Here is a 27549-nt window from a genome sequence, read left to right on the forward strand (position 1 = left end):
TTTTGTTTCTGGCGTCAATCATGAAAGGATTATTTTCTTAAAGGAGAATATCTTCTTAACCCAAACAAACAGCGATTCAGAAATGATCTCATTAACGGAGGGACTAGAGGGCGATGCTTTTCAGTCTTGCTCAGAGTGCTGGCTTTTCCTGGGGCAGTGAGGCTCCCAAAATGCTGCAACTACCAGGATATCCAGACACGCTCCCAGGGCCTCTGAGACCACTGGGGAGAAACCAGTCTCATGGTTCGATTAGCCTTAGAAGGAACCCTGTCCACGGCACCCTCTTCTCACGGAAGGCAACTCCTCTCTGCAAGCTAGCCTAGCCCTTCACCTGTCTGCAGCCACAGTGATATATTAAGCCCTTCGACCCCCTTCTGGAAGAAACAACCCAAAGCTGTCCTCTCCTTACTTCCAAACTGCAGGGAAGAAGCCCCAGGCTTTTGGAGGCCTGTCGGCCCCTGGGGAGGACACCTGAGCATGTCCACACCTGCTGTTAGGGGTAGGTCCTCTCCCTTACTCACCGGCGGGGCACATTTTCATCTGAAGTTGCAGAGAAAAAGTACTTTCCACTTTGCTGAGAAGGGCCGGTGGGCATCCCCCGGCTGCCATCACCAACCTGTAGCCCCATCACTAACCTGTCCCTTTGCTCACACAGAGGAGGACCTTCCGGGCGGCACGCACACAAGCTCACAGGCAAAGCTCCAGTGGCAGAAAGTCCTTTCCAGCCCCAACCTATGGACAGACATGACCCTCATCCTGCACTGACTGCTGCTCAAGCGCTGTGGGGCTGGGTGTGGACACGCGCTGGGCGGGGGTCCCTCGGGAGTGTGAAGCTGCCTGTCTGTAGCCAGCCCACCACTGAGATGGTCTTCCAGACCCTTCTGTGTGTATTTAAGTTAAACAGGTCAATCATTGATGTATATACATTACTGAGTCTCAGGTTGGTTGTCTGTGCTTTGAGAGATGTACAAAATGACCAGATTTCAATAAATGTTCACCAGGTACCCTGGTCCCCCTGCGCTTAGCAGTGAAATTATGTCTTTCAAAGAGGAAAGAACATGGTGAGTACCTAATTCCTCCCCCCTTGGCTGTGGAAAACTGCTTCTGGAGGTGGTCAGCTGACCCCATGGGAGTCATTTCGGCCAGTAAGGGTCACCCGAGGGGTGGCGGCCTCTCAGCGCAGTTGCCAGGCTGTGCAGATGGTGGGTCGGAGAAAGGACAGAACAGAGTGTGGATGGGAAGGCTGGGAATGAGCAGACAGCTACCGGCTCTTCATGGACGTGCTTGGGAGCAGGAGGAGGTCAGGGGAAGGTTCTGCTTGTGGAAGGACTGAGATCCTGACCAGGTCAGAAGGGCCCTCACGGCTGGCGTGTGAATGATCAGAACAGCCTGTGTGTGTGTTGCAAATAAGCAGCTCTGACAGAAAATTCAAATGCGCGCATAGTCAGTTACACACACGAAGAACACTAAAAACAAAACCAACAACAAGAAGTCATTTCCGAGATGAAGACGGCAGCCGACCGGCCTCCTCACTGCTCTCAGGTCATTTCAGGTTCAGGGCCGTGGTTTTTAATATGTAATTCTTTTATTATTCTGTAAAAGGTAACAAAATATACAGAATGAAACTTTCCCTTTTTTAAACTAATGTTACAAACCCATGTTATCGCTTACATATAAATACTATACTCTATAGCTGATTATTTAGGTGTGTGAGTCCAACAATGTAGCCCTCTACCTGTTAAGCAAAAAAAAAAAAAAAAATTATCCAGAGTACAGTATCCAGCGTTGTTTATCCTGAGGGATCCAATGATCACAGGATTTTGTCAACTGAACTGAAGGCCTCAGAGGAAGGAAATGGTGTGTGTGCGTAGGGAGTGCGTCAAACTTTTCACCCTTCAAAAAACAAATATACAGAGGTGGATCCTTCATAGAAATCAAGAAAATCAATTTCGGCTAGTTTCAGATAGAAAAAAAGTATGGCACAGAATATAAGCCACGATGTGGTTTTAATTATACTGAATCTCGTATCACACATGCCAGCATGGAGGAGTTAGTTATTTCAGACTTTATAGGCATCTTTCCTTAATTGATTTCATCCTGCTCCAAGCAAAAAAAAAAAAAACAGGAAGTGATTCAATAAAAATAAAAATAAGAATCAGGCCTGTTTGGCACTATGATACCATTGGGAAAAATAAACCAGGGAAACTGCCGCCGGTCCCGGCCCCAGAACATTCCCACTGAAGCAACTGCTCTTTTGGTGAAGGACCCGGAGCAGGGAGAGGGTGGCGGCCCGAGGGCTGGGGGCGGCGCGGGGCGGCGCGGACTGGCCGCCGCGCGGAGCCGAGGCCCGACCCTTCACATGGCCTCGAACTCGTCGATGCGCTGCTTGGTGTTGCCTTGCCGGATCTGCCGCAGCGTCTTGTACTTGTCCCGGCCTTGCCTCATGTTCTCATTGTGGATGATGTCGTTGTGGGTCCGCTTGTTCTCGTCTCTGGCCTGGGACAGCTCACTGGTCAGAGTCTGCAACGGGAAGTGGCCCGTGGTCAGCCAGGTGACCCGCCTGGGCGCCCCGCCCCGCGGCGCCCCGCCCCCCGCCATCCCCGGGCCCTCACCATCAGCTGCCGCTGCACGCGCTCGTTCTTCTCGGCCTCGGTGATGCGCTTCTCCTCGTTGCGGTCGTCCAGGATGCCCTCGCTGGACAGCTCGGCGCTCAGCTCCGTGCCCTCCTCCTGCGGGCCCTCATGCACGTGGTAGTTCACCGGCTCGTACACCGGTGGCGGCGGCGGCGCGGTCATCACCAGGTGCAGCTCCTCCCGGGTCTTCACCAGGTCATCCTGGGCTTCCTTGGCCTTGGGAAGCAGGTTGAGAGGCAGGTGAGAACTTTCACAGAGAACCTCGGGCTTGAATCCTTAAGAACCACCTTTTAACTGAAGACCCACTGTCCGTGCCTGCACCCTCCCTTCCCCCGCTGCCTGGATGCGGCGGGCTGCAGCAGCGCCGAGCGGAGGGCTAGGCTCTGGCTGACCTGGTGGCCGGCCCACCGTTTGTGCAGCCGCCCCCGGGTCTGGAGACCGGGGTCAACTGCACCGAGAGAAGGGAGACACTTTTCTAAGTACTTTAACTTCTTTACAATCCCTGTATATGCTTATTGTATATACTTTTGAAAAAAAAAATATGATGAAGCCCTCCAGCCACTGAAGGGTTTTTGATGTAGGATTTTACTTTCCTCCGGTGGCCGGGTGGGCGTTGCTTATCAAGCTCCTCCCTGCCTGTCAGCACGCGGCTCACACCCATTCTCACCCCACAGTCCTTCCAGCAGCCTGGGGGGTGGGCACTGCACCACCATCCTGACCCTGGAGATGTGCTTAGTTTGTACCTGTTTTGTAACCCACTTCTCTCATTTAATACTTGAGCACTTCAAAAACCCAAGGACCAGAATCTTCTGCACACAACTCTGGTTGGGGGCAGAGGAGGGGGCCACCGCAGGTGAGGAAGGGCTGGCGAGGGGGGGAGGAGCCCCACAGACTGACAGAGGTCTACCCTCCAAACTTGATGGCAGCCCCCCCAGGAACACTGCAGTCTAGGGGAGGCAGGAGGGAAGTGGTTCTATTACAGCCACAACCAACTAAACCTCGTGTGTGTGTGTGTGTACCTCGTGTGTGTAGCGGGGTGGGGGGGTGCACAGCACAAGTGTGTGTGTGTGTGTGTGTGTAGAGGGGTGGGGGCGGGGGGGTGCGCAGCACAAGCCAGGTGTTGCAACGGGGAACCGAGCCTCAGAGGTGAGGCCGCCCACCCATCGCACAAGAAGGAGTAGCCAGAGCTGGACACGCGGGGGCTGGAGACCCCCAGGGTGCAGGTCTTCCCCCGAACCGCGGGGATGCATGTTCCAAGCAGCAGAAGGGGACTCTGGCCGTCCTGTGGGCGTCCATGTAATCTGACTTAAAGCTAGTTGCTGATGGGGCATCCTGAGCCCGGAGGGTGCGGTCCCCTGCTGACCCCCTGCCCCGTGCCCCCGCCCGCGCCCCGCGCTCACCCGGAGCTGCCACTCTTCCACTTCATTCTCCTTGCGCCGCCGTGCCTCCTCCAGGAGGGCGATCTTGGCGGTGTACTCGGCGAGCTCTGTGGCCTGGGGAAGCAACGGAAGCCCAGATTAGTTCCGGAACGGTTTCAGCAGGCCACTTGTGAAGGAAGGGTCACATATTTTGGTAGATGGTGCCCCATCCCTGGCCGGTGGGGTCCATCGCCCACTGAGGCTGCGCGTCCCTGGGGCTGCCACGTCCACTCTCCTCCACCCGAGGCCAACCACTGCGGGGCTCCCTCCCCACCGGCCACTTTACACCCTCAGATCACTTTACAGCCCCGCCACCGTAATGTACAAATGATCATCAGGCAGGTGTCACTCTGCCAGTCCCCAGGGGCAGCCTCCCTGTAACTCAGCACGAGACCAGTGGCTCCTACCAGCTGCTCCTGGCTCTTGATCTGGTCGGCTGCCTGCCTCTCCAGCTCCTCCTTGGCACGCAGCGCGGCCAGGCGGTCAGCCTCCAGGCGCCCCGCCTCCTCCTGGGCCCGCTTCCTCTCCTCCTCCAGCTTCAGCGCTCTCTGGATCTGGTCGGAGAGCTCTAGAGAGAACGCAGAACCAGAGCCGCTTGAGGTGCGCTTGGGGACCCTCAAGTCCTGCCCCGATTTCCCCCCAGGGGACCGGATGGGACCCGGACAGGAATCACCCCAATGCTGCGGAGTAGGGGACCAGGTTTGGGGCTGCTCCTCCCAAAGACACTGTGGAGAGCACTGGGCAGCTGGTTCCTCAGGGCTCAGAGGACCACATCCCCAGGGTGAAGACACCCCCCCACCCTCCAGGCTGGGTGAACCCTCGCCCGGCTGCTCTCAAACTCAAGAGATCGGGACTGCTCGCCTGGCTCTCGGCTTAGAACGTGAGCCGTGCAGCACGGCTTGGGTGAGCTCGGCAGAGCGCTCTGCCTTTGCGAACCTCTGCATCCTCATCAGGAACAGGGGGATAATTCAAACCTCACCCCAAGGGACTCCAGGGAAATTTAAAAGGATTACATCCAGAAGCATTTGGGACAGAACCCACAGAACTAGCTTCTAATCCAAATAACCACTTTATCATGTCTCTTCTGCAAGTCTCTACTTTGGGTGTGAGCTTAACGGAGAGGGGTCCCTCTGGGTTGCCTGTGTGACCACTATCCGACCCTCTCATCACAACCGGACCAGAGCCCCTCCTCCCAGGAGGCCCCACCCACCTTTCTCAGCCTTCCTGGTTTTTTCCTCGTAGTCCTGAAGCCTGAGCATCAGCTCCTCCTTCTCACGCATCATCTGCTCTTTTTCTCGCTCCACGGTTTCTCTCCTCTTCTTCTCGGTTTCCAACTGCTGCCTGTTTCCAGGAGGGAAGGTAAGCATGGTGTCCACACAGCAGCCTGCTCATCCAAGCCCCAGGCCCGTCCACCCAGCAGAGGACACTGGTGACACCACTGACCCCAAGTGCCCTGATGGCTCCCCGCCTCAGGGGGCCCGCACACTGGGAACCGCCAGCCCCGCCCCCTCACCATTCTGCCCCGCCCCTTTCCCCGTCACCCCGCCCCCTCACCTCTCCAGCTGCTTCTGGTGCTTCTCCTCCCGTGCCTGGGCCTTCATCTGCTGCACCTCAATGGTGTCGGGCTTCCGGCGGCGCATGTACAGCTCATGGTTCCCCATGCAGAGCTGCAGGATCCGCTTGTTGATCCGCAGGCGGGGGGCGTAGAACACGAAGTCCTGCAGGACAGAGCAGAGCGAACTCTGACTCGGGGATGCCGGGCCTCTGGCTGGCTTCTCCCAAACCTGATCCCACCCAGTTCTAGATTCCTTGTGTAAAAGGCGAGAGAGAGGGAAAGCTGCTGACCCCAGCGACGGGGTGGGGCGGTGGGGGCGGGTGTCCTCTGTGAGGGGGCGAGCATCCTCCAGGACAAGCAGAGGGACTGTGTGTGGTCAGTGTACATCCATGTGTGCACACGCCGGAACCCCCGGCTGGACCAGCGGCGGACATCCTCCTCCTGACCTCTCCAGCCCCCAGTGGCCCCATCCCTGATTCTTGCCTGGACAGCGTAACTTCTCCTATTTGAGTTTCCATCTCCTCCACCTCAACCTTTCACTTCCCACCACTGCCAGCGAACCGGGGCACTGCCGGAACTTCAGTGCCAGCCGGGCAGCTCCAGGACCCCATACGAATGTCCTGGCGCACATGAAGGCCTTCCGGCTGACTCCCCTTCCCCTTAGCTGCGCTCTCACCAGGAGCAGGCCTACATGGTACCCCCTCCTCGGCCTGTCGTGTCCAATCCCACACACCAGCGGCCACAGCACCCCCAGCTTGCTTCTCCTCCTCCGTGGCTGTCACTTCGGTGCCCACTGTAGCCGAGGGGAGACATCGGCCACAGGGGATGCCAGCGCCTCACCCTGCCAGCCTGTCCTCTATATTCCATCCCGGGACAGCCTCTTGGAGCGCTGGGCCATGTTCGCTCACCTCTCCCTTGCTCTGTGTGGACACCTACTTGCCGGGCAACAGTTCACGCGGCCCTGCCATGTCTGACCCCATGACCCTGGGCAAGTCCCTCTGCCACTCGGAGAGCCTCAGGGTCTTCAGCTGTACAATCAGCGGCTTTGTTGTCAGGACTGAGTCACAAAATATTCCTGGGGACTGAGAAAGGCATCTGGCACAGGAAAGCTGGCTGATAAAGAAACGCCTGGCTCAGACTTTGGGCTGCCTTACGACACCGCTACTGGAAAGCCTTCTTGAAAACAACAGAAATCACAGCACCCAAGGGCTTTCTGACTCTGGGACCGCATGGGTCTGGGACACAGAGTCTTCTTTCTTGGCTCCTGGTCACCCGTGTGACTAACACAGGAGACAGAGGAACAGTGTGGTTTAGAAACTCTGCCTAAAAGTTAAAGTTATCTGCTTCCTCTTCCTGCTTTCCTTGCTCCTGGGAATCACAGCGCCCTCCACATCCAGACGCCAAGACTGGAACAGGGGAGGGTGGTCTGAAACAAGGGACCAGCGCTGCATATCCCCAGGACTCCTGAAGCCTACAGGAACCTGCCAGGTGAGCTGGCCGACACGCCCAGGAAGGACCTACTTAGGCCTCGGTCTCTCCACCTGTCCACAAACGCTGGGGAGGGAATGACAGCAAGCCCCGGAGCCCACGGACTTCCTGGGTGGGGCTCTCCTTGGGGTTTACAGGCTTGTTATTAAGTCATCGGGTTTCCCAAGGAGCAGGGAGAAACAGGTATTTTTATTACCCACCTTTCTCCTGTTACACAGGGGAAAGCCACCTCTCGACGGCACAGCCGTGCTACCCAGGTGGGCCCTGGCTGTGGTCCCCAAGTATTTGCAAAGAAACTAATGAAAAATGTCACTTAAAGAAAAAAAAAAAAAAAAAACCAAGGGTCAGAAGTGCAGGTGACACTCCCCAGAGCACACAGCTGCCTGGACACAGGGCCTGTGAGTGCCGGGGATGGCAAAGAGCACCCATCGGTGCACGGGAGACGAGGAAACTCCTTGTGCTGCCTTTGAAGGTGGCCAGTTTCTGACTTCAAGTTAAAAACTAAAGGCTAATATTCAGAGATTTCTAAATCCACATCTCCAGCCCAGGCCTCCTGATGCGACTCGGGGCAGGCTAACTCTGGCAAGAGAACAAGATCCTCAAAACAGAAACCAGGAAAGCTTGAAGAAAGTGAATCCAAGGCCCCAAAGAAGCAGGGGAGCCTCCGGGCTGCCCCCTGCTTCGATCGGCTGGGCAGGGCTTGCCGTCGAGGGCAGGTCTCCACCCTTCTGCTGTTTCCATGGGGCACGAACAAGAGGCCCTTTTCCAAGGGGAGCCAGCTGTCTCCGCCCAAAACAGGGCCACCCTTGCGTCAGGGCTGACTGTTCACGACCAGAAGGTCCCAGCACAGGAGTCAACACGTGGCCCCAGACTGCTGCATCTGAGCGGCCGGCCGGGAGGAGGAGCCACCTGGCCTGGGCACGGGGCTGGGGCTCACCTGGGGGCTCCCTGGGCGCTGCCCTCCACATGTGCTCAGGGGTCCCTCCCCGTGTAGTAAGGCGACCTTTGGGGTTCCTTTTCTCCCTTCTAAGTTAAAGTGTAAACTTGGAAATTCTCTACTACCTCAGGCACAAAGCCTGAGACTGGGCAAAGCAGCCCTGGGAGGTCTGGGGGCCTCAGGGACTCACTTGTTCCTCCAAACCAGCCGTTTACTCCACCACACCACAAGGTGCCTGGGCGGAGACCACCTCCTCCAGGAGCCCCCCACCCCGGAACCCAGCCATCTGAAGCCATTGCCCACCCCCCACCTCTCGTCTCCATCCGGATTTGTGCAACTGTGCTGTTAACTGCAACGGCACTGCCAGAGGGCACTGCCCTCATTTCCCTGTTTCATCTCTCCACTGGCGTCTATACTTCACAGGGCGGGACCCACCCTGCTCTGCTGTGCCCACCATCCTAGAGTCACACCTGACAGGCAGCACGCGACCTGCAAAGGCTTCTCCCTTTTTTCCCCTTTAAGTGATGGCTTCACATAAAACCAGATTATAGTAAAAGTACACTCGACTAACTCAACCCAGTGCGTTACAACTGCCTCTGCTTGGGAGTTTATGATTATACCCTTCCAGCTTTGCAAAAGCTAAATTAAACTCAATTTGAAAACACATACAACTTAATTCAATAGTCGACCTAGAATTCCTGCTTCTGTCTGTAAACATCTTAAAAAAATGCTCTGAACAATCAGTAACATCTCAAGTGCAGCCTGTACGGGTCGCAGGCTCTCCTCACTGCCCCACGTCACCGCCCACATCACGCGGGTACACTATGGCCCTCAGTTCGTGGTGCCGCATATTAATGACCTGTTACCATGGCGCCCGAGAGTCTGTATTAAATGCTTGTTTCATTTATAACAACTGTTCAACTACCCATAGAGCAGGAGTCAAGAGTTTGCAAATAGCAGGAGTGCTGCAACTGTCCCTCAATAAGGACAATACTTGACCCCATGGTGTTCAGACCTCTGTTTTCCCCTTAGGACTAACCCCCATGGGAGGAACAGCTGGACAGCAATGCCACACGCTGTCCCCCGAGCGTTAGCCATCAGCAAGCGCGGCCAAGTCCAGGAGGGCTCCCAGACGTGTGTCTCCCAGCCTAACGCTGTTAACTGTGGAACAAAAATTACCCAAGAGACGAAGTCCTTTTCCGAACCATAATTTTGGTAAAATTCACAACGGGCTCTAAGAAGGGTAGAGAATTCCTTCAAGCAGCAGTTTTTTTAAGACCAGATTTCCGAGTAGAGAACAAACTCCTCCCCTCTGCCCATCGGCCCCTGCACAGGTAGTTCTGAAATCACTGGCTCCTTGTCACACACAGAAATCTGTTATCTTGGAGACGCGTTTGGCTGCCAGAATGGAAAACAGAAACGGTAACTGCCGTGGACTTACAGGAGCCTTCTTGTCGATGGGCTTGATGACAAACTTCTTGTCATTGAAAGAGATGTTCCTGATCTCGCTCCATGGGAAGCCAATCTTTGGGGTCAACCTAAGGTCCAAAAAAAAAGGTGGGAGAAGTTACACGTGTACTTGGATTGGCTAAAGAAAGGTTTGCAAACCCATTTTTTTTTAGTTCAATTACAAAAAGCATAAAGCGAGTCCAAGAATCACAACATGTAATATCCATCATAGCCAAGACAGCTGCCATCTGTGCTGGGCAAGCTGACAGGTGGGGGTCAGTGAGCATAGAGCTCTGCGAGGCCTGGATAATATTCCATTTAACACATTTTCCCCAGTGACTGTGGCCTCAGTGACAAGTCTCCCAGCTTGTAATCTTGAGGTCAACTTGGATGCCTAACCTGGCACATCCTTTCATCCTTTGAAACCTCTCTTAACAACCATCCTTTGCAATACATTCCCACATCACCACCCTGACACCTCTCACGTGCCGGCAGCCTAATCAAGTCCCTTGCGGCAGGAAGCTTACTTCCCGTCTGCCTGTCTGATTAATGTCCCATTTGGTCACTCCATTCCCCTCCTCAAAAATGCCAACACGGCCCTTACCCCACCCGGTTTCTACAGATGAAACCCACAGTCCTTAACTTAGTATCCGAGAGCCTTCTAACCGAGCCCCAGCGGCCGGGTTCAGCCCATCCTATCAACACAGGGTTCACTGCCTGCCACCCCCTGCCTGGAAGGGTCTCCCACCGCCCCCCCTCCCCCCTACCAACCATTCCCAGACATGCAGCTCAGGCCAGCTCACTCTCGGTCTTTCAACAGCCCTTCCCCTCTCCACGTGCCGTCCCTTCTACTACACAAGCTATTCTTGTGTTACTCACATTACTGCATTATTACTGAGCTCTCTGAACACCAGGCAGGCACACGTTCTGATGGCCAAGAGCATGTCCTCTGTTTCCCATACACGTTCCACCCAGAGCAGCTGCTCACTAACGGAGAAGCAAAGGGCTTGGCACAGTTCAAGTCCAGCGCTTCCTTGCCGATTGTGTCTGGGTGGCCACTTCATTGCTGAAAGTGGGGGTGTTCAAGTCCCCCGCCCGCCGTCACTGTGCAGTTGTCTGTTTCTCCCTTCAGAAAATGTTTGTCTTTAGCTGCTCTGATGCTGGGTGCTCGTGTATGTACAATTGTTACATCTTGCTGAGCTGAAGGCTTGGTGTGGATTCGGCTCCTCTAGCTTTCATTTGCATGATGCAGGTCCTCCTGGCTGGCCAGACACCTTCCTGGACGTGTTCCAGGCCAGCGCTCGGATCACACGCCCTAACGAGAGCCCCACTGCGGTCCTACTCCATCACGACTCGTCCACCATTGGCCGAAACTCTGGGGTTTTAATTAGCATTCCTGGGAAGGGTCACTGTATGAGTTTAAGACATTGCTCTGCAAACTTCATAATTTCCACCCTATTCTTTCTTTTTTCCCCTTGGGAGACAGAGCCCCACCCTCCTCACGACCGGGGTGACTAGGATGGGAGGGCACCATCCCACCTCCCCAGAGGGGAAACAAAGCCCCTCCTCTCCTTCTGGGAGGCACCAGAAGCCCTTTTCTGGCTTTTGCCTGGAGGAGTCCTCCACCCTATTCTTGCAACACATTTACCATGGATACCTTTCCAGAAGTAAGGACAGATCCTCAAGGCATCTTTCAAAGATGCTGCTGTCAAAAACACTCCGTGCCTGTGTACCGTAAACCTCCAGTTTAGCAAAGAAGTGCAGAGAGGGCTTCCACTGCCTACCAGCATGTTTAACCAAAAACAGATGGGCAACGTAGTCCCGCTATGACGACGCAAGCCGGGTCAAAGCAGTGGGGGTGGCCTCTGAAGGCCGGGAGAGGGCACCTAAGCCTCTTCTGGGACCCAGGAGTCAGGGCACTGGCCAGGCTGTGGTCTAAGGGCCAAGCCCTCCTGGTACGCGTCCTTTTGTAAGCGCTCTCCTATAAGACCACCAGTGCCCCAAATACATCTGGTTAACATGCTTCACGGCACTCAAAAAAGCACACAGGGAGTTTGTTCAGTTAATCATCATATATGAAATATATAATGTTGTTGTTTAGTAGTTAAGTCATGAATGACTCTTTTGCCAAACCCAAGGACTGTAGCCCGCCTGGCTCTCAGTCCATGGGCTTTCCCAGGCAAGAATACTGGAGTGGGTTGCCATTTCCTCCTCCAGGGGAATCTTTCCAACCCAGGTATCAAACCCAAGTTTCCTGCCTTGGCAGGTGGATTCTTGACTGCTGAGCCACTGGGGAAGCCCTATCACTTAAAGTCATTTTGTTTACAGGCCTCTGAATACTGGAAAGGAACTCGGCACGTCATCTGTCCCTGCCATGGATGTCAGCCTCCGTCCTTCCACTGAAAAGCCGTGGAGGAGAGACAGCAGGCAGGCATCAGCTGCTTCAGAACACTTTGCTCCAGAACACATGGCCAGCGTGCTGGGAAGGGCGAGGTGCTGGAACCAGCCTCAGCCGTACAGTCAGCACTGTGGACCAGGCTTCCAACGCCCTGGACTTTCAGGAGCCAGTGATTTGGTCTCTGGCTCCTAGTTTTATCTGGGTCTCTCCAAACAGTTTCTAACACAGAAAACTCGGACCTTCAGGCTAGACAGGCATGTTTCTCTCGGAGCTGAGCAACCCGTCTCCACAGCCTCCAGCTTCTGCTTTCTGCTGTACCTGCCAAGTTTATCCTTGTACGACTGAAAACCTCATGTAACAATTTAGAGTCTCCATAAACGTGACTCTAGAACAAAGATGAGGACCTAACGTGAAAATTCTGACTCACTTTTGAGTTAAAGAGCCTCCTTTAATTCTTGACCATAATTGTAAGCCGACAAAGGTTTTTCTTTTTTTTTCTTTGAGTTTACTTACAGGACACAAACAGAAAAAGACCCACAGAGAAGATTTCTAAACGATTTATAAGTCTGTTTTGTGCATATGCTCAGTTATGTCCAACTCTTTGTGCCCCCATAGACTGTAGCTCCTCTGTCCATGGGATTATCCTGGAAAGAATATGGCAGTGGGTTGCCATGTCCTACTCCAAAGGATCTTCCCATCCCAGGGATCGAACCCGCACCTGTTATGTCTCCTGCACTGGCAGGCAGATTCTTTACCACTCACTGTGCCCCCTGGGAAACCCAAGTCTATCCTTACTTAGGCATAAAAAAATGTTTTTTAAGTATAATTCGAGAAAAACAGGGAATCAGAGCTCTTTGGAGAAACAGCCAATCCCAGGGCTGGAGCAGGGTCTGAGACATCTGGAGGTGCCAGAAAGGAAGAAGTGACTTGAAAATCTGCGGTCAGAGGAGGGCATAGGAGCCAACTCAAAGGAGCTCCAAAAAGCAAATCTCAATCTGAGCAACAAAATAACACATACCCACGAGTCCATATTAATATCAGTAACTAAACAATAAATGGAGAGGAGAAAGTGGCTTCTTTCAGTAGAATTCCATTAATATCTATAAACAAAATGATTATCTTTAAAAAAATCACTTCTCAAATACCACAGTAATAACTGTTTCATGCAAGTCTCAACAATGGATGTAAATTAATAGATGCAAGTATAATACATAGGATATTCACTGGACTCTCCCCTAAATATACTTACTGATCCCAAAAAGGAGGAGAGTGTCTTTGCAGGAAGCCAGGCAGATGTCACCTTGACCTGAGATTCAAGTCAACACCAAAAGCAGGACCTTCCGACATCACAGGCCACATGGTAGGGCAGGGCAGCACTTTTGTGGGATTCTTGCCCAAAGTGCAAACCTCAGATCTTATCGTGGGACAGGATCAGATCCGAGGTGAGGGATTTTCTCAAGAGTCAATGTCAGTACTCTTCACAGGTGTCAAGGCTGTGACAGACAGACTGTGGGACTGTCCCAGATGGAAGGAGACTGGGGGTGGGGGGTAGGCGGGGAGGTAAGGGTGGCGACTGAATGTAGGTGGGATTCCAGGCAGATCCTGGGCAGAAAAGGGACATGAGTGGACAACTGAAATCATGGGAAGACCGTCCACAGACTGTTATGAGCATCGAGTATCAGGGTGAACACACTGACTGTGATACCTGGACCCTGTTTTATGTGAGATGCTAACACGTGAGGAGAGGCTTCTCGGGCGGCTCTGTGGTAAAGAATCCACTTGCCAAGCAAGGCAGGAGGTACGGGAAATCCCATGGAGAAAGGAGCCTGTGGGCAACAGTTCATGGGGGCACAAAGAGTCGGACACGACTGAGCAACTGAACAACATCTGGGGAAAGGCATATGGGAATTCTTTGCACTTAACTATTTTTGGAAACTTTTTGAAGTCTGAAATGGTTTCAAAGTGAAAAAATGGTTAAAAACATTTAAATTGGAAACCTCCCTGGCAGTTCAGTGGTTAAAGACTGAGCTTCCAATGCAGGGGGTGCAGGTTAGATCGCTGGTCGGTGAACTGAGATCCCACGTGCTGTGCGATACAGCCAAAAAAAAATTCAAAACACGAAGCAGACGGTGATGATGACGTTCCACACTGTGACAGGAGTTTACAGGCATGTGTGTGTCTAATATCAGCAAATGAGCACTCAAGAATTGTGAATTTCGTTTAAATTTTTACTTAAAAAAAAAAAAACCATACTACTACTCAGTCGCTAAGTTGTGTCTAACTATGACCCCATGGACTATAGCCAGTCTCCTCTGTCAATGAAATTCTCCAGGCAAGAATACTGGAGTGGGTTGCCACTTCCTTCTCCAGGGGATCTTGCCGACCCAGGCATCGAACCCGCGTCTCCTGCGCTGGCAGGCAGATTCTTTACCACCAAGTCGCCTGGGAAGCCACAAAACAGACTGAACTCTAGTAACTAATAGGCACTTTGGGGCGAGTATACAGATGCCTGCAATCTACTTTAAAATGTAGAGGAGGGTGTGGGGACAGAGGGCAGTGACATGTGGACAGGGGGAGGCGTCACAAAGCAAGGGGTTAAATGCCAGCGGTGGAACCTTGGTTGCAGGCACGTGGGATTCACTGTAAAATACTTCCTGTGTTGTAGTTCATTTGAAAATTTTCATTGGAGAAGTTTAGAAAGGTCTGGTGGGAGGATGGGCTTGAGATCAAAATTGGGCCTCAGAGACGGGGAAGAGCAGGCAGAACCACCGAGTCACCTCCCTGGGCAGGGATGAGCCTAAAGGTCTGCCCACACCTCTACGTGGAGGAAGTCGGTTAACCAGGCCCTGCCCTCCCCATCAGGAGGGACCAACCCTCTCTGCAGGGCCGGAGCATCCGAAAACTCCCAGCACCCTGTTTCTGCTGCCCACTCTGCCACGTTAACAGCCACCAAGGCGCCCCCAATCACGTGTCCAAACTCTCTTCTCGGCCAATCAGAGCTGGGCTTTTAAACCTCTTCCAAGCGGTGCTCTAACTCTTTCCGGAGGGGTCCTTGTGGAAACAAACTTGTGTCAGAAACCTAGCTATTCAAAAAATAAAATCTGTTTTGTGTTCAAATTGGGGTACCAAAGACAGAAAGGAGAGGATGGTCTGACAATGGTGATCCTGATATACCTGTGAATCCACAAAACTCACGAATCATAAAATCCCTTTTTGCTCTCCTCGGATACACAGGTAAGTCATCAAAGATAAATAAGGACAAAGATGTAACACCAGTGCCCCTCCCCACTGAAGAGAATACCTGCCCGGGAGCAAAATTTTTAGAAACTGGAAAGAATTATGTATTTTTAAATGGGTGAAACATTTCTAACGTTCATCAACAGAAATGGAAATCAGGATGTGTGATTACAAGCATGGGTGAGCAATGTAAGGGGAGAGACACCGGCCTTCATCTCGTCCCCATCCCCTCCCGCCGCAGCCACGACCCACACACAGAGGCCCCAAGGAGTAAGCTCTGGGAAGGACGGGGCTGGGGAAAGAGGGCTTCCAGAAGGCCCAAGAGCTCACGGCAGATCAGGCTCCTCTGATCTTCTGGTTTTGTTTTTGGCCAGAAGAGGCCACACAGCTAATCTCAACCTTCCCTGCCCCAGGCTGACGCCGGCGTCAGCAGCCGAAGTCCACCCCACGCCCTCTCCTCTCTGAATCAAGGGTTTACAGAAAGACAAGTGCTTCCTGCCCTACGCGCTCCCACTTGACTGTTATACACACAATGGAAAAGGGACCCCAAGAAATATCCCCCATCCCGGCATGTTTAATACCAAAAAGGATAAGCTTTTCAGTAAAGACACCTGCTTATCTGCAGGGCTTCCCTGGTGGTTCAGCAGTAAACAATCTGCCTGCAATTCAGGAGCCACAGGAAATGCGGGTTCGATGCCTGGGTCAGGAAATTCCCCTGGAGGAGGAAATGGCAACCCACTCCAGTATTTCTGCCTGGAAAATCCCAGAGACGGAGGAGAATGGAGGGCTACAATCCATGAGATTGCAGAGAGTCAGACACGACTGAAGTGACTTAGCCCGTATCTGCAAGGTGCACCAGGTCTCTATCACCCAACACGCACTGGACGGAGCAGATTTCTCCCTTGAGCAGCGCTCCAGGTCCTCATGGTGCTCCACCGGCAGCTCCACGGCTGAGGGTCAGCCTTTAACACAACTTTACCACAGCTAAGCGTTGTCACCGCAGTCCTCAGACCCAGCCACAATCACTTGCTCATCCGAGGAAGGGACTTGTCAGTATTTGCTTCAAAGGAGCACAGCTCTGACTACGGAAGAACTAAGGGACCTGCCCGCAAGAGCGGGGGGCAGCAAGACGCGCCCCACACCCCCCAGGGTCTTCTTCAGGGAGGCCACTCGTTCCACAGCTCAGCTGAGGGGTGGGTGGGAGCCGGAGGGGAGGCAGGGCTGGGGGAGCCAAGCGGCTCACTCAGGTTTCTCCTCGGAGGAAATGGGCATTTATGTGGGTGGGAAGGCGTGCTGATGAGCTGACAGCAGCAAGTTTTTGCCCCTGGCAGTGTCCTGCAGCTTGAAAAACCTGTTGGGACAGCCCTGGCTGTGGCTATGTTACAAGATCTGCTCATTCAGGAGCCAAGTTCAGAGCAGAGGCGGTTTCCCACGCATGTTACCATGAGGCCGTGGTGCTCCCCTAGGACTGGTCCTGAGACCCTGACTCATCCAGGCTGGTTACGTCTGGGTCCAGTGGAAGGAGTGCATCGCAAGTCCTCAAGGACTCACTTCTGGGTCCTCAGATGAGTCCCTGCGCTCCTCTGCTAAGCAACCCACAGCCTAAGTGTAACTAGAGTCGTCTGACTGATACCACGCCTTCTGGTGGGTGGATAACGGCGCTCCTTCATCCACTCTGGGGGCTCGGCCCAGGGGCGGGGAGTGTCCTACACAGACCCCACCCCCCAGGAGCAAGGGTTCTGCACCCTGGGTTCTGACAAGCATGCTGGGATTACAGCAGATTCTACAGATGATACTGGGCTTCCCTGGCAGCTCAGTGGTAAAGAACCTGCCTGCCAATGCAGGAGAAACAGGTTCGATCCCTGGATTGGGAACATCCCCTGGAGGAGGAAAGGGCAACCAATATTCTTGCTTGGAGAATCCTATGGACAGAGGAGCCTGACGGGCTACAGGCCATGGGGTCGCAAAGAGTCGGACACACTGAGTGACCAAACCACGCTACGTACAACATCGTCTGTTAAAAGCAGTGCTGGTCTGCTCGTGATCGTGGCGGGTGGGGGACAGCGTACCTGGGGCATGGGAGCGCAGAGACCACTAACATGGGAGCAGGTAAGACGGGGGAGTTGCCACTCCAAGACCAAGGAGCAGGGACCTGCCGTGGAAAACTCGCCCTCGCTCAGTCAGAACAATCTTATTCTGTGAATCCAGCTCCTTGGCAGGAAAAAGGCATCTGTGCAGAGTTCGTAACCACAGGGATGGGCAAAGGAAGGTGGCGGGGGGTGGGCAGCCCTGCATTGCAGAAGAGCCCAGTCAACAAACATTAACACTCTGAGAGGCAATCGGATACCTCCCACAAGTTGAGGATTTAGCTAAATTGTCTGTACATAAAAGCTATTGTTTACAGAATCTTAAGATCTCAGTAGGATCACAAATATTCTTGGCCAGATTAGCACAAACCTCAAACTGCCCACCACTGCCAGCTGGTAGCTGTGGGCAGCCTCAGAGGAGGGGGCGGGGTGCCCTCCTGCAGCTCTGTCTTTCACAAGCCCCAGAGCCTGTGAGGTCATGGACCTGGTGGTCCCCCTGCTGGGCCCCTCAGCACATGCTACATGGGCTGATAGACAGGCTGAGAGAGAAATAACAGAGAAAGCACACGCGCCTTTGAACCAACCTCCCACACGGCCACGTCACAGCCGCGAAGCCCTTAAGCGGCAGACGCTGGCCGATCAGTTGCTAGGTAAACACTCTGACAGTAACCCACGTGCGTATCTGCCACTCCCTGCACTGTTTCCAGGCCCAAATACCCCACCAACAGAAGATAATATAAAGTTTGACTCACTTATCGTCTTTCTCATAGATATTTAGTCCAAGGGCATCAACGCCGAGCCAAAGGTCTGTTCCTTTCTTATTTTTTATCTCGAAATAGTTGATCCCGTACATTTCCAGGTCCTGGGCGATCTTCAGGTATTCCAGCATGGCGCTGTCCCTACGTGGGGAGAGCGGACACGGGCGTGAGCCGCATGCGGCTGTTACACCAATGCCTCCCCCGCGGCCCCTCCACCAGCCTGTGACCCGAGCAGACCCCCAGGCGTCCTGGACACCGACCGCTGACACCCTTCACATGTTAGCAAAGGACTGAATTGGATCACGCTGGTTCCTCTGGACGCAGAGGACGTCCCTGTAAAACCTCGTCGCTGGGCATGATCTTGTCTCCTGGCCGCCCATGTGATGCCTCAGGGGGCCCCAGGAGCTTGCCCCGCCTCTGCCCTCCCCGATCCACCTCACTAGGAGCACAGAAGATGCTTGCATCAGAGAGGAAAGGCCGAGGACACACGGTCTCCAAGGCCCAAACTGCCCATGAACTGCAGTGGCCAGGACATCATTAGAGCTGCTGCCAGTGCCTGAAAGGACGACGACAGGACAGACGTCCCACACGCCCCTCTGGTGCTTCTTTAATAACAAGTGTTTCTCTCTCGGGATCTTTTTCAACACTGACACCCTTTTAAAGACAACCACCTTATGGACCTTGAATGAAACAGCGCGCCTGATGGTCTGTGAATGAAATTGAAGCATCTCAGACACAAGTTTTTCTTTCCTTGAACACCTGGCTTTAAGAAGAAACCTCACTGGCAGCTTGTTACACCTTCCCTGCCAGGAACCAGCCACCAGCGGCTCTGAGCGGGTCACCGAGTCCCCTGAAGGACCCTAACCAGAGTCTCCCCTGAGAGGACAGAGCCCAGCCTGGCACTCACTTGAGCATCCCGCGGTGTTCTGCATGCCACACCTGGATCCGGTCCTCCCACTGGTCCCTGGTGAGCTTGTGCTGGTCCATGACTCTGGGTGGCAAAGGAAGAGGGCACAGGGCCGTCAATCACCCCAAAGGCTGGGAGAGGCAAGTGACCGGCCACGGCCCAGCCTCACCCAAACGGTGACTTTTTTTTTTCTCCCAAATAAAACCATCTACTTCCTAATATGCAACATTTCTGACAATTAACAGAACTGGACAATTAAGAACCTGGAATGAGAAGAGCCTTGTCTTCTGGAAAAATTTTGAAAAGGTATTTTATTCTAAGCAGCCTCTTCTTCCAAAAGGGGTCAATTATGTGACCACTAGTAAATAAAAGAGATTTAATAGGGGCCAACTTATCATCTACCAGGGAGAGCCAAGAAGCCACGTCACGCCCGTGAGGACGGCCCCGCCCTGTTGAGTATCTCTGCCGCAGGCCCCATTCGGGGGTGGGGATCGGGGCCCGGGGGAGCACTGCGCTGCAGCGGGGGCTGTTGACAGAGTCCAGGCCCTGCAGAGAACCCAACCCCCCACCAGCCCTGCTTGCTGACCCTGCTAACCCGCCACCCTCGAGGCCCACCGGCTGACCTCTGGGGGATGAGCCGCTCGGAGCCGAGGTACCCCGCCTTGTGCAGCTCCTTGTTGTAGTCGCCGAACTTGGCCTGCACGGCGTAGGAGCCCAGGAGCACGGCGGTCTCGGGCGGGCAGTAGATCTCGTCGCTGAGGATGCCCTCCTTCACTTGCAGGAAGAAGAGCTTCTGCGTGATGTCCTGGATGAGCTCCTCGGCCACGTCCTCGGGGTAGAACTTGGCCCGGAACTTGAACTGCAGCGGGCTCTCCTTCCTGACCTCCTGGGCGGACACCTGGGTGGGTGGAAGCCAGACCCTCATTACAAGGTCCACCCACAGACAGAGACCCGCCAGCCCGGCACAAGCTGAACCACTGGCTCAAAGGGTCTGGCAGGCCAGTTTTCAAAAGGTAATGGTGACTCTGAAAGTCACCTTTTTAGCATGGAAGACAGAAGGCAGGTGAGAATCCTGTGATGCCCTCACAAGAGCCCCAGCCCTGGTTTGCGGGGGGCGGGGAAGGGGGAACGATGCTGTAACTCCCAGGGCCTGTCCAAGTGACCCGTGAATCTGGCCTCTGTCCATAGGGCCGGGCCAGCCCAGAACCACGGCCTCGCTTTCCCTAATTCTTCACGGCCTCCCCTGCTCTTGCATGCCTCCTACTGCCCTCCTGCCAGGTGCAGTAATACGGGAGGAAAGCAGGACTTGGAGAAAAGGGAGAAACGGTCTGGAGAAAAGACACTTAGCTTACTGCTTTTCTTTGTAATTGTTAATGGAATTATCCAGACTGTAGAGTTGGAAGGAACTCTATCACAGGCCCAAACAAAGCAGTAACAAGACTTACAAAACATTGGATGATTCATGGTTTTTAAGATTAACAGTCTCGTTGGGGAGGAAAAAAAAAACAAAACTAAGGTCAACTAAGCGATTATGCATCACGTACTCCGGTAAGGAGAAAGACCAGGGTCTAATTTCCAGCCACTATCCCCGTTTACCTGAAACCAGCAACCTTTCTGTCTATAAAGACTTTTACACAAATAGAAAGGGACAAAAAACAAAAGACAGAGTTTCAATGTCAACAGAGTAGACCAAACCCAATTAATAGCCTGTAAATAGTTAACTCTGACTTACCTTTTTATCAAGTTTCAACCATGTAGGAAATCCTTTGTTATCCACATACTGGAGGCCAAAGTACCACACTTCCCTAAGGCCGATGGTCTTAACCACCTGTAGGAAAGGGACGGGGGTTGGGCTGTCACGAGGCACTCTCTGGAGGAGCACTGGCCCGGGAGCCCTGCCACGTGGTGCAGCAGACCCTCCACAAGAGCAAGGCGCTGGCTTCGTCACACCGGGCAGCCTCCCCTACGCTGCCTGTTACCAACAGACACCAACCATTCAGTCCTTTTTGATTTTAGGCCACATGGTGTCTAGGTTCCTAGTTCCCTGACCAGGAATCGAACCTGGGCCCACAGCACTGAAAGTCCCGAGTCCTAACCACTGGACCGCCAGTGAAGTCCTTGAAACACTTGCTTTCATACACGTTTCAGCAGTGTTAGGGATAACAAAGCTTATAATGTCACCCTTACTGCTCTGGCCCCCATCGCAGCTTCCAGAGTAAAGACAGCCCGGTGGGCTGCAGGGGGCACACAGAGACACACAGGGTCACCAGCAAAGGTGTGTGTGCCGCAGGTGTGGCTGCTCCCACCAGGGGTGCCCACGTGCAGAGGCAGCAAGCTTCCAGGGATGAGGGGGTGCTCAGCTTTACATGTGCCGAGACTGACTCTAACCACCCCCAGAAATGTGAAATTCTGATACAGGAAGGGAGAATTCAGCCCTAGGTCATAGGGAGAGTTTCCGTTTCAAATCCTCTCCGGTGCTGGTAAGTCGCTTCAGTCGTGTCCGACTCTGTGTGACCCCATAGACGGCAGCCCACCAGGTTCCCCCGTCCCTGGGACAAATCCTCTCTAGTACTAGGGAAAAAAGTCTCCCGTGGTCGGTCAGAGAGAGAGTCCCACGCTGGTTATTTTTGTGCCTTGAAGCCCAAAAGCAATTTGCTGTGGACACTTGCTGAATATCACCAAAACCGAGTCCTAGGATTTTGCTGTATAAATTCTATGACACGTAATGTTAAGCCTTGGAAAAAAAAAAAAAAAAGGTTACCATTCTTCAAACATATGACTTCTATCAAACTTGAAAGAGGACTGTACACACCGCAAGTGACAAATCCGATATCAATACTGAAGTCTGCCCTGAGCCTGCTTCCTCACTGGCTTTGGCAGGAGGGGGCGGATGCTTGCTGGAGGCCCCGTCTGTTCACTGCCGGGCCAGGGACAGACCCACTCATCCGCTCCCTCCACACACCCAGAAAAGGGGAGGAAGGTCTCTACCCGGGACTCCTCATTGTGAAAGACACAAAGGCCGTGTTGACCCCCATCAGGGCTTACCCCCGAGACTCGGGTGAAGCCCCAGGTCTGGTTTCCATGGTAGCAAGTGCAGGAGGCCGGTTCCCAGATCAGGTTTCCTCCAACCCCCTCACTGCTAGTTTCTAACTCCCCACAAGCCAAACCTCCCTCCACCTCAAGGTCTGGATAGGAAACCTGCCCCGCCTTCCTCTCTGAGCAGCTTCAAGGCCGCCGGAGAAAGCCCCACGTGGCCCAGCCATCCCCGCTCCCTGCCAGCCCTTCCGCTCCATCCACCAACTGCAGCCTTGGCCTGGGTCTGACCCGTGGGAAGCCACGTCCTGTCCACTCAGTGTCCCGGCCCTGCACCTGGCGGAGCCCTTGGGCAGACCTGCTCACTGGTTCGGGGAAATTCGGGGACGATGAAAGGGAGACCCCACCAGACCCCGGTAAGTCACCTCCAGCTTCTACATTTGCCAAAACTCCACTCCAATTTCCAGGTCGGTGCTGGGGTGCGAAGCAGCGCCTGACCACCGGCAAGGCCTCTCAGGAAGGCTGCCAACGGAGCAGGTGGCCGGGAATGCACACACCCAGCCCAGCCCTGTCGCCCTACTGGGCCCTCAGTCCCAGCGCAGAATCTATGGAGCCCGGAAAAGTAGGTCTCGCTCTGCGTAAAGCTCAGGAACTGTTCCATCGAAGAATTATCATGGCCCTCACAGTGGTTCGCTGCTCTTGTTAAAAGGGAGAGGTGCATGCTGGCACCCGAGGGGCTTGGGATGCTGCAGCTGCAGGGAGGGCTGGGAGATGCTAGCCTGGCTCCTCACTGTGCCCTGTTCCCCCGCCCTGCACCAGGTGGCAGGAAACAGCCAGGGGGACTGTGGAGACCCCCGCGGGAGAGGCAGCAGGCAGGGCTCGCAGGTGAGGCCCTGGCTCAGGAAGACTGCATGGGATCCCTTCTCCTCAGGGACTGTGGACAGGGAGCACCCCTGGGGAGCACGGGTCCCACTGGCGGTCAGCTCCACCAAGAGGAGCAAGCTGCAGATGGAGGTAATGACTGTGCTCAGCAAACAAAGGGATTCAGATGCTCTTTTCTAACTGGGAACCCTCTGAAGTGCGCAGAGACCAACCTGATCAAAAAGCTGCTTTCCTGTGGTGTTTGGCTGGATGGCAAACTCCAGCTCCGCATCCATGGTGGTCACTCGAACGTTGATCTGAAAAAAAAAAAACAAAACACATCACGCTTAACCGGGTGTTCTTGTAGATGTAGCCCGAGTCTTCCACCGAAACCCAAAGGTCCCGAGCAACGCGGCAAGAGTGTTCCTCCTCCACACCCGAACTCATGTCTGTCACCACACACACACACCCAGCCTCCACATCTGAGCTCACGTCTGTCACCACACACACACACACACACACCCCCAGCTCTGCACACATATGGATTCAAACGTGTCCTCGTGGCTTTAAAAAAAGCACACTCACACTTAGGTCTAAGCTGTTTTTCTACAAAGATACTTTGATGACTGTTAATACACTTTGCACACACACACCATCTCACATTCTGACCCCTACCCACAGGTCTGTGAAGCCCCACGGGCGGGGAGCCGCCCCCGGGGAACCCACACCAAGTCTGCAGGTAATAGGAGAGAAGGCTGTGTACAGCAACTTGAGAGACCTCAACAGCGAAGGGAGGCGGGCAAATGGCTGAAGACACGCCCAGGAGGACAGAGTGCTGTGCAGGAATCCAAAAGGATAGTTATGAAGGCAGGAAAAACACGGAAGCATTACCAGGACAGGAAGGCTGGGGAAAATGTCATCGAAGCTGCCATACAGTTGGTGGTTTAAAAACATTTACTTACAGGCAATTTTCAAATCTATCACTTGAAAAAACCCAGAACTCGCTAGCATATGAAAAACATACAAATCTATCTACTTTATATCACAGCCCTGGAGGAAAATTTCACAGCAACTATGGTACTTAAGAAATGTTTGCTTCTCACCATTTTTCAAGTGAAATACAGAAACAGCAGATAGACATATATTCCAAACTTGTCCCACTCAGATGGAAATGTAACAAGGACACAGATTAACTGTATTATTTAGCCTCCTGACGTAAGTTCTGAACGTGGTGAGGCCCTGGCTGGATACATAGACTCGAAGTTGTAAAGACTAATTTTTGTTCACGTAGTTTTTTCCCTAAGGCTCAAAACTGTGACGATGGATACATACATCCAGTCCGTCTTAAAGGGTCTCTGCCCAACATAACATAGAGAAGGGAGGCACAATGCTCCAGGTTTTAAAAAGTTTCCTCTCCAATCTCAAGTCTACACATTCAAGAAATGAAGTTTACTAAGAAGCAAGACTAGGCACATTTTAGAGACTTCAAGTTTATCAAAACATAAAGCCCAAGTTTCTTCCTTTTCCTGACAGCAATATTTTAAAGAAGTCACGAAATGGCTGTTATGAAGCACAAAATAAAGCAAGTCTCTCTCTCTCAATTATGGTTCCAAGGGCACATATGAGAGATGTGAAAAGCAGCCCCAAACGCAAACATTCTGTAACAAACGCAGCTCCGGGCTACAGTGGGGAGATGGGCGCTGACCAACGCTGGACCTCACAGGCCTTTCTCTATTATTTACTGACTCAGAGACTGAACGACCAGACGATGTGGGCCCAAAGCTTCTACCCCGGTTGAGATGAATACAAGAGACCAGAGGCTCACACTTCAGACTCTTAACTTCTAAACCTTGATCACCTCTAAATCTGAGGAAGAGAAAAAAAGTCACCTCCTAAGACCAATGCTAATAATTAACATAAAAAAGTGATCACCACACCATGTTTAACCATTTTGCAAACTTATTAACAGGAATTTAGGGGGGAGGGGAAGCTATTTTAAGGTTCTGAACAGGTTCACATTTGACTCAAAGTTCACACAACTCTTTGAAAAAGCAATAATCTGCAAAATGAATACTTATTACTAAGGTTAAGATGTGACAACCCAGTGATACATAGAAAATGAACTTCTTAAAAATTAAGTGTTATCAGGAGGGTCTGTGCAACCTGCAAAAACTGCCCTTCCCGCCACAGGACTTAAAATCACCCTCAGCAGCTCCGGGACGTGGTGCCAAGTGTCACCTGGCCTGATCTTTCTAGGAACTTTCCCGAGTCCAGCACACTGGTGATCATGCAATCTGGCGCAGGACCTGGAACACAGCCGGCAAGCCGGAGAGGGGGCAAGGCTCTTCTGACCACGGGCCGGGCAGCGGGAAGCAGGCGTCTCCCCACCAGCCCCGTCAGAAGGAACAGCTAACTGGCCCCAGTTCGAATTCAGGGAGGCACTAACACTCTCAGACAACCCCCAAAAGCACAAGGTCAAGGTAACTGTGATCAGTGTATGCATGTTTCACTAACGGCACACAGTCAACCATCTTGAGACCAAGGTTGAGACAGGAGAACTCATGACAGCCAGACACTCATGAACACCACGTGAATGAGCCCAAGCGGCTCTGCAGGACTAGACGTGTGTGTGCTTGACGCGCCCCCAGCCTCCTCACACCCCTCACAGGGGCTGGGGCTTATGCTCCATCAGTAGTGTGTTACTTTACACATCTGTCACAATGCGGAAATATAGCGTGAACTTTCACAGTTTAAAGTGATACGTTTACTCAGAAGATTGGGACCATTCACCTGCATGTTTTGGTCCACTTATCCAGGGTTGTTTTTTTGTTTGTTTTTTGTTTTAAAGAAATCGGGCTTTGGCGTCCCAACTCTCCTCTTTATTATCCTGTCCGGTTTCCCTGATATAATCAGTTGTTTTAAGTGTACCTGGAAAAAGCGAGCTCTTGTGTTTGCAGTGGCGCCACGGAAATACAGTGGGATTACGTGCTTCACATGACAAACGTGAGAACGGTCCCGTGAGAAGCGGAGGTCCAGGGCTTAAATGCATCACCACGCAAACCCAAAAGACTCGCAGACTGGAGAAAACCACCGTGTTTTGCCATCTTTACTGCCTTTCTATTCTCCCCCAGATCACACACTTTTATTAAAGGCGATATTCTCTGAAGGCAGCAAAATCCCATAGGAATGTGCGGTGCGGGTGTGCAGTTAGTCATTTAAAATCTATCCCCAAAAGGGCAGTGTTTTTTCCCAGGCTGAAACCCTTTCTAACATTCTGCTGTGTCTGAAGGGGGCAGCAGTGATAAAAGTTTAATTTTGTCCAGGTACCCTCACCCCTTATATACACACAAAGAACCATGTGGCTGGCGTAGATGATAAGTTTAATAATTCATGTTGCTCCTTCAAACGCTACTCCATTTGAAGCTATGGCATGAAGATGCAATTAGATTTCTAAAATGTCAGAACCTAAAGGAACCAGACATAAGCACACTCCACTATCTATATGGGGAATTCATAAGTGAGTTTCAACATGGGAGTCACATTGGCACTCTACAATAATGAGGTGAACCTAAAGGAACCAGACCTAACCACACTCCACTATGTATAATGGGAATTCATTAGTCAGTTTCAATATGGGAATCACATTAGCACTCTACAATAATGAGACTCTTTTAAACAGTTGTATACTAGGTCAGAATTTTAAAGTAAGATAATGTGTTTTAGGGGCTTCCCAGGTGGCTGAGTGGTAAAGAATCTGCCTGCCAATGCAGGAGACACAGGAGACCTGGGTTTGAGCCCCTAGGTGGGGAAGATCCCCTGGGGGAGGAAATGGCAACCCACTCCAGCATTCTTGTCTGGAGAATCCCATGGGCAGAGGAGCCTAATGGGCTACGGTTCACAGGGTGCAAAGACGTGAACAGGGCTGAGCACTCACGCACCTTGGCTCCTCCTCTGGCAAGGCACGCAGAGGGGTGGTAAATTCACATGAAAATCACGAAAATCACGAGCCGGCTGGGAGACTGTTTTCACGGACAAAGGAGAAGCTCACACCTGTTTTCACATGCGCAAAGAGGGGGATGCTCCTCTCCAACCAGACACACGATACAGTACAGGTTCTGTTGCTCCAATGCAACTGACAACTCTTTTCCCAATAAGGAATTAAAGGTGTTAAACCCCAATCTGAAACCTGCCGTCCCCTTGGCTCATTCTGTCCAGCAGATGGGCACTCGAACACAAGGCAGGCGGACAGCCGGACCTGCCTCTGAGCCCAGGCCTCCTCCCGCCCCGGCCCCCGCGGTCCCAGCCCCCAGTGTGGGGGAGGCATTCCCAGCTCAGTGGGCCGTAAAATGAAGACTTATCTGTAAGGATCTTCCAACTCTGCATTCTACAGCTTAACGACAGGAGTGGCTTCCGACACTGCACCATCCACCCCGTGGCTGGCACTTTCTGCACAACTAACTGAACCTCGAGAGAGGGGAAAAGGCCTGGGGGTGGGGAGGCAGTATTCTGAGGTCGCGCAGCCTGAGGCTCTCGGTTTCTGATTTCTTTGTTTAGTTAATCAAAAGGCTTTGAGAGTATACGGTATTCATGCAAATTGTGAAATTCCAGGACAGTACTTTGGAAAACATGATTTTTGAGCCTTCTCAGTGTAATTTTATCAAAGTGGTATCTAAAATGCCTTCTAAGAGTCTGAGATACGGAAGAGAGTTGACCATAAAATACTATTATTTTACTTGTAACCCGTATATGTGTAAGCTCAATTTCTGGCTGTCAAATTACCCCCATCAC

The 27549-nt window shown here is 52.7% G+C and overlaps 2 protein-coding genes across 4 annotated transcripts in view; one reads left to right on the forward strand and one right to left on the reverse strand.

Moving 5' to 3' along the window:
• Window positions 1-2113, forward strand: part of SYTL3 (synaptotagmin like 3) — an 84048-nt gene extending 81935 nt beyond the window's left edge. The window contains exon 14 of one of the 2 annotated variants that reach the window (XM_027551950.1): window positions 656-2113. In XM_027551950.1, the coding sequence (XP_027407751.1) occupies window positions 656-1025 (370 nt within the window). In that variant the 3' untranslated portion in view covers window positions 1026-2113. The remainder of the gene's footprint in view (window positions 1-655) is intronic. The other variant, XM_027551951.1, reaches the window with a different exon arrangement.
• EZR (ezrin) overlaps window positions 1990-27549 on the reverse strand; it is a 45805-nt gene continuing 20245 nt past the window's right edge. For both annotated transcript variants that reach the window (XM_027551953.1, XM_027551952.1), the window contains exons 3-14: window positions 22995-23078; window positions 20600-20695; window positions 19491-19765; window positions 18868-18951; window positions 17955-18101; window positions 9473-9569; window positions 5606-5769; window positions 5262-5392; window positions 4459-4619; window positions 4034-4126; window positions 2613-2849; window positions 1990-2520 (exon numbers count right to left, since the gene is read on the reverse strand). In XM_027551953.1, the coding sequence (XP_027407754.1) occupies window positions 2356-2520; window positions 2613-2849; window positions 4034-4126; window positions 4459-4619; window positions 5262-5392; window positions 5606-5769; window positions 9473-9569; window positions 17955-18101; window positions 18868-18951; window positions 19491-19765; window positions 20600-20695; window positions 22995-23078 (1734 nt within the window). In that variant the 3' untranslated portion in view covers window positions 1990-2355. The remainder of the gene's footprint in view (window positions 2521-2612; window positions 2850-4033; window positions 4127-4458; window positions 4620-5261; window positions 5393-5605; window positions 5770-9472; window positions 9570-17954; window positions 18102-18867; window positions 18952-19490; window positions 19766-20599; window positions 20696-22994; window positions 23079-27549) is intronic.

The sequence above is a fragment of the Bos indicus x Bos taurus genome, chromosome 9 (genome assembly GCF_003369695.1).
Source record: "Bos indicus x Bos taurus breed Angus x Brahman F1 hybrid chromosome 9, Bos_hybrid_MaternalHap_v2.0, whole genome shotgun sequence".
In the NCBI taxonomy this organism is placed as follows: domain Eukaryota; kingdom Metazoa; phylum Chordata; class Mammalia; order Artiodactyla; family Bovidae; genus Bos; species Bos indicus x Bos taurus.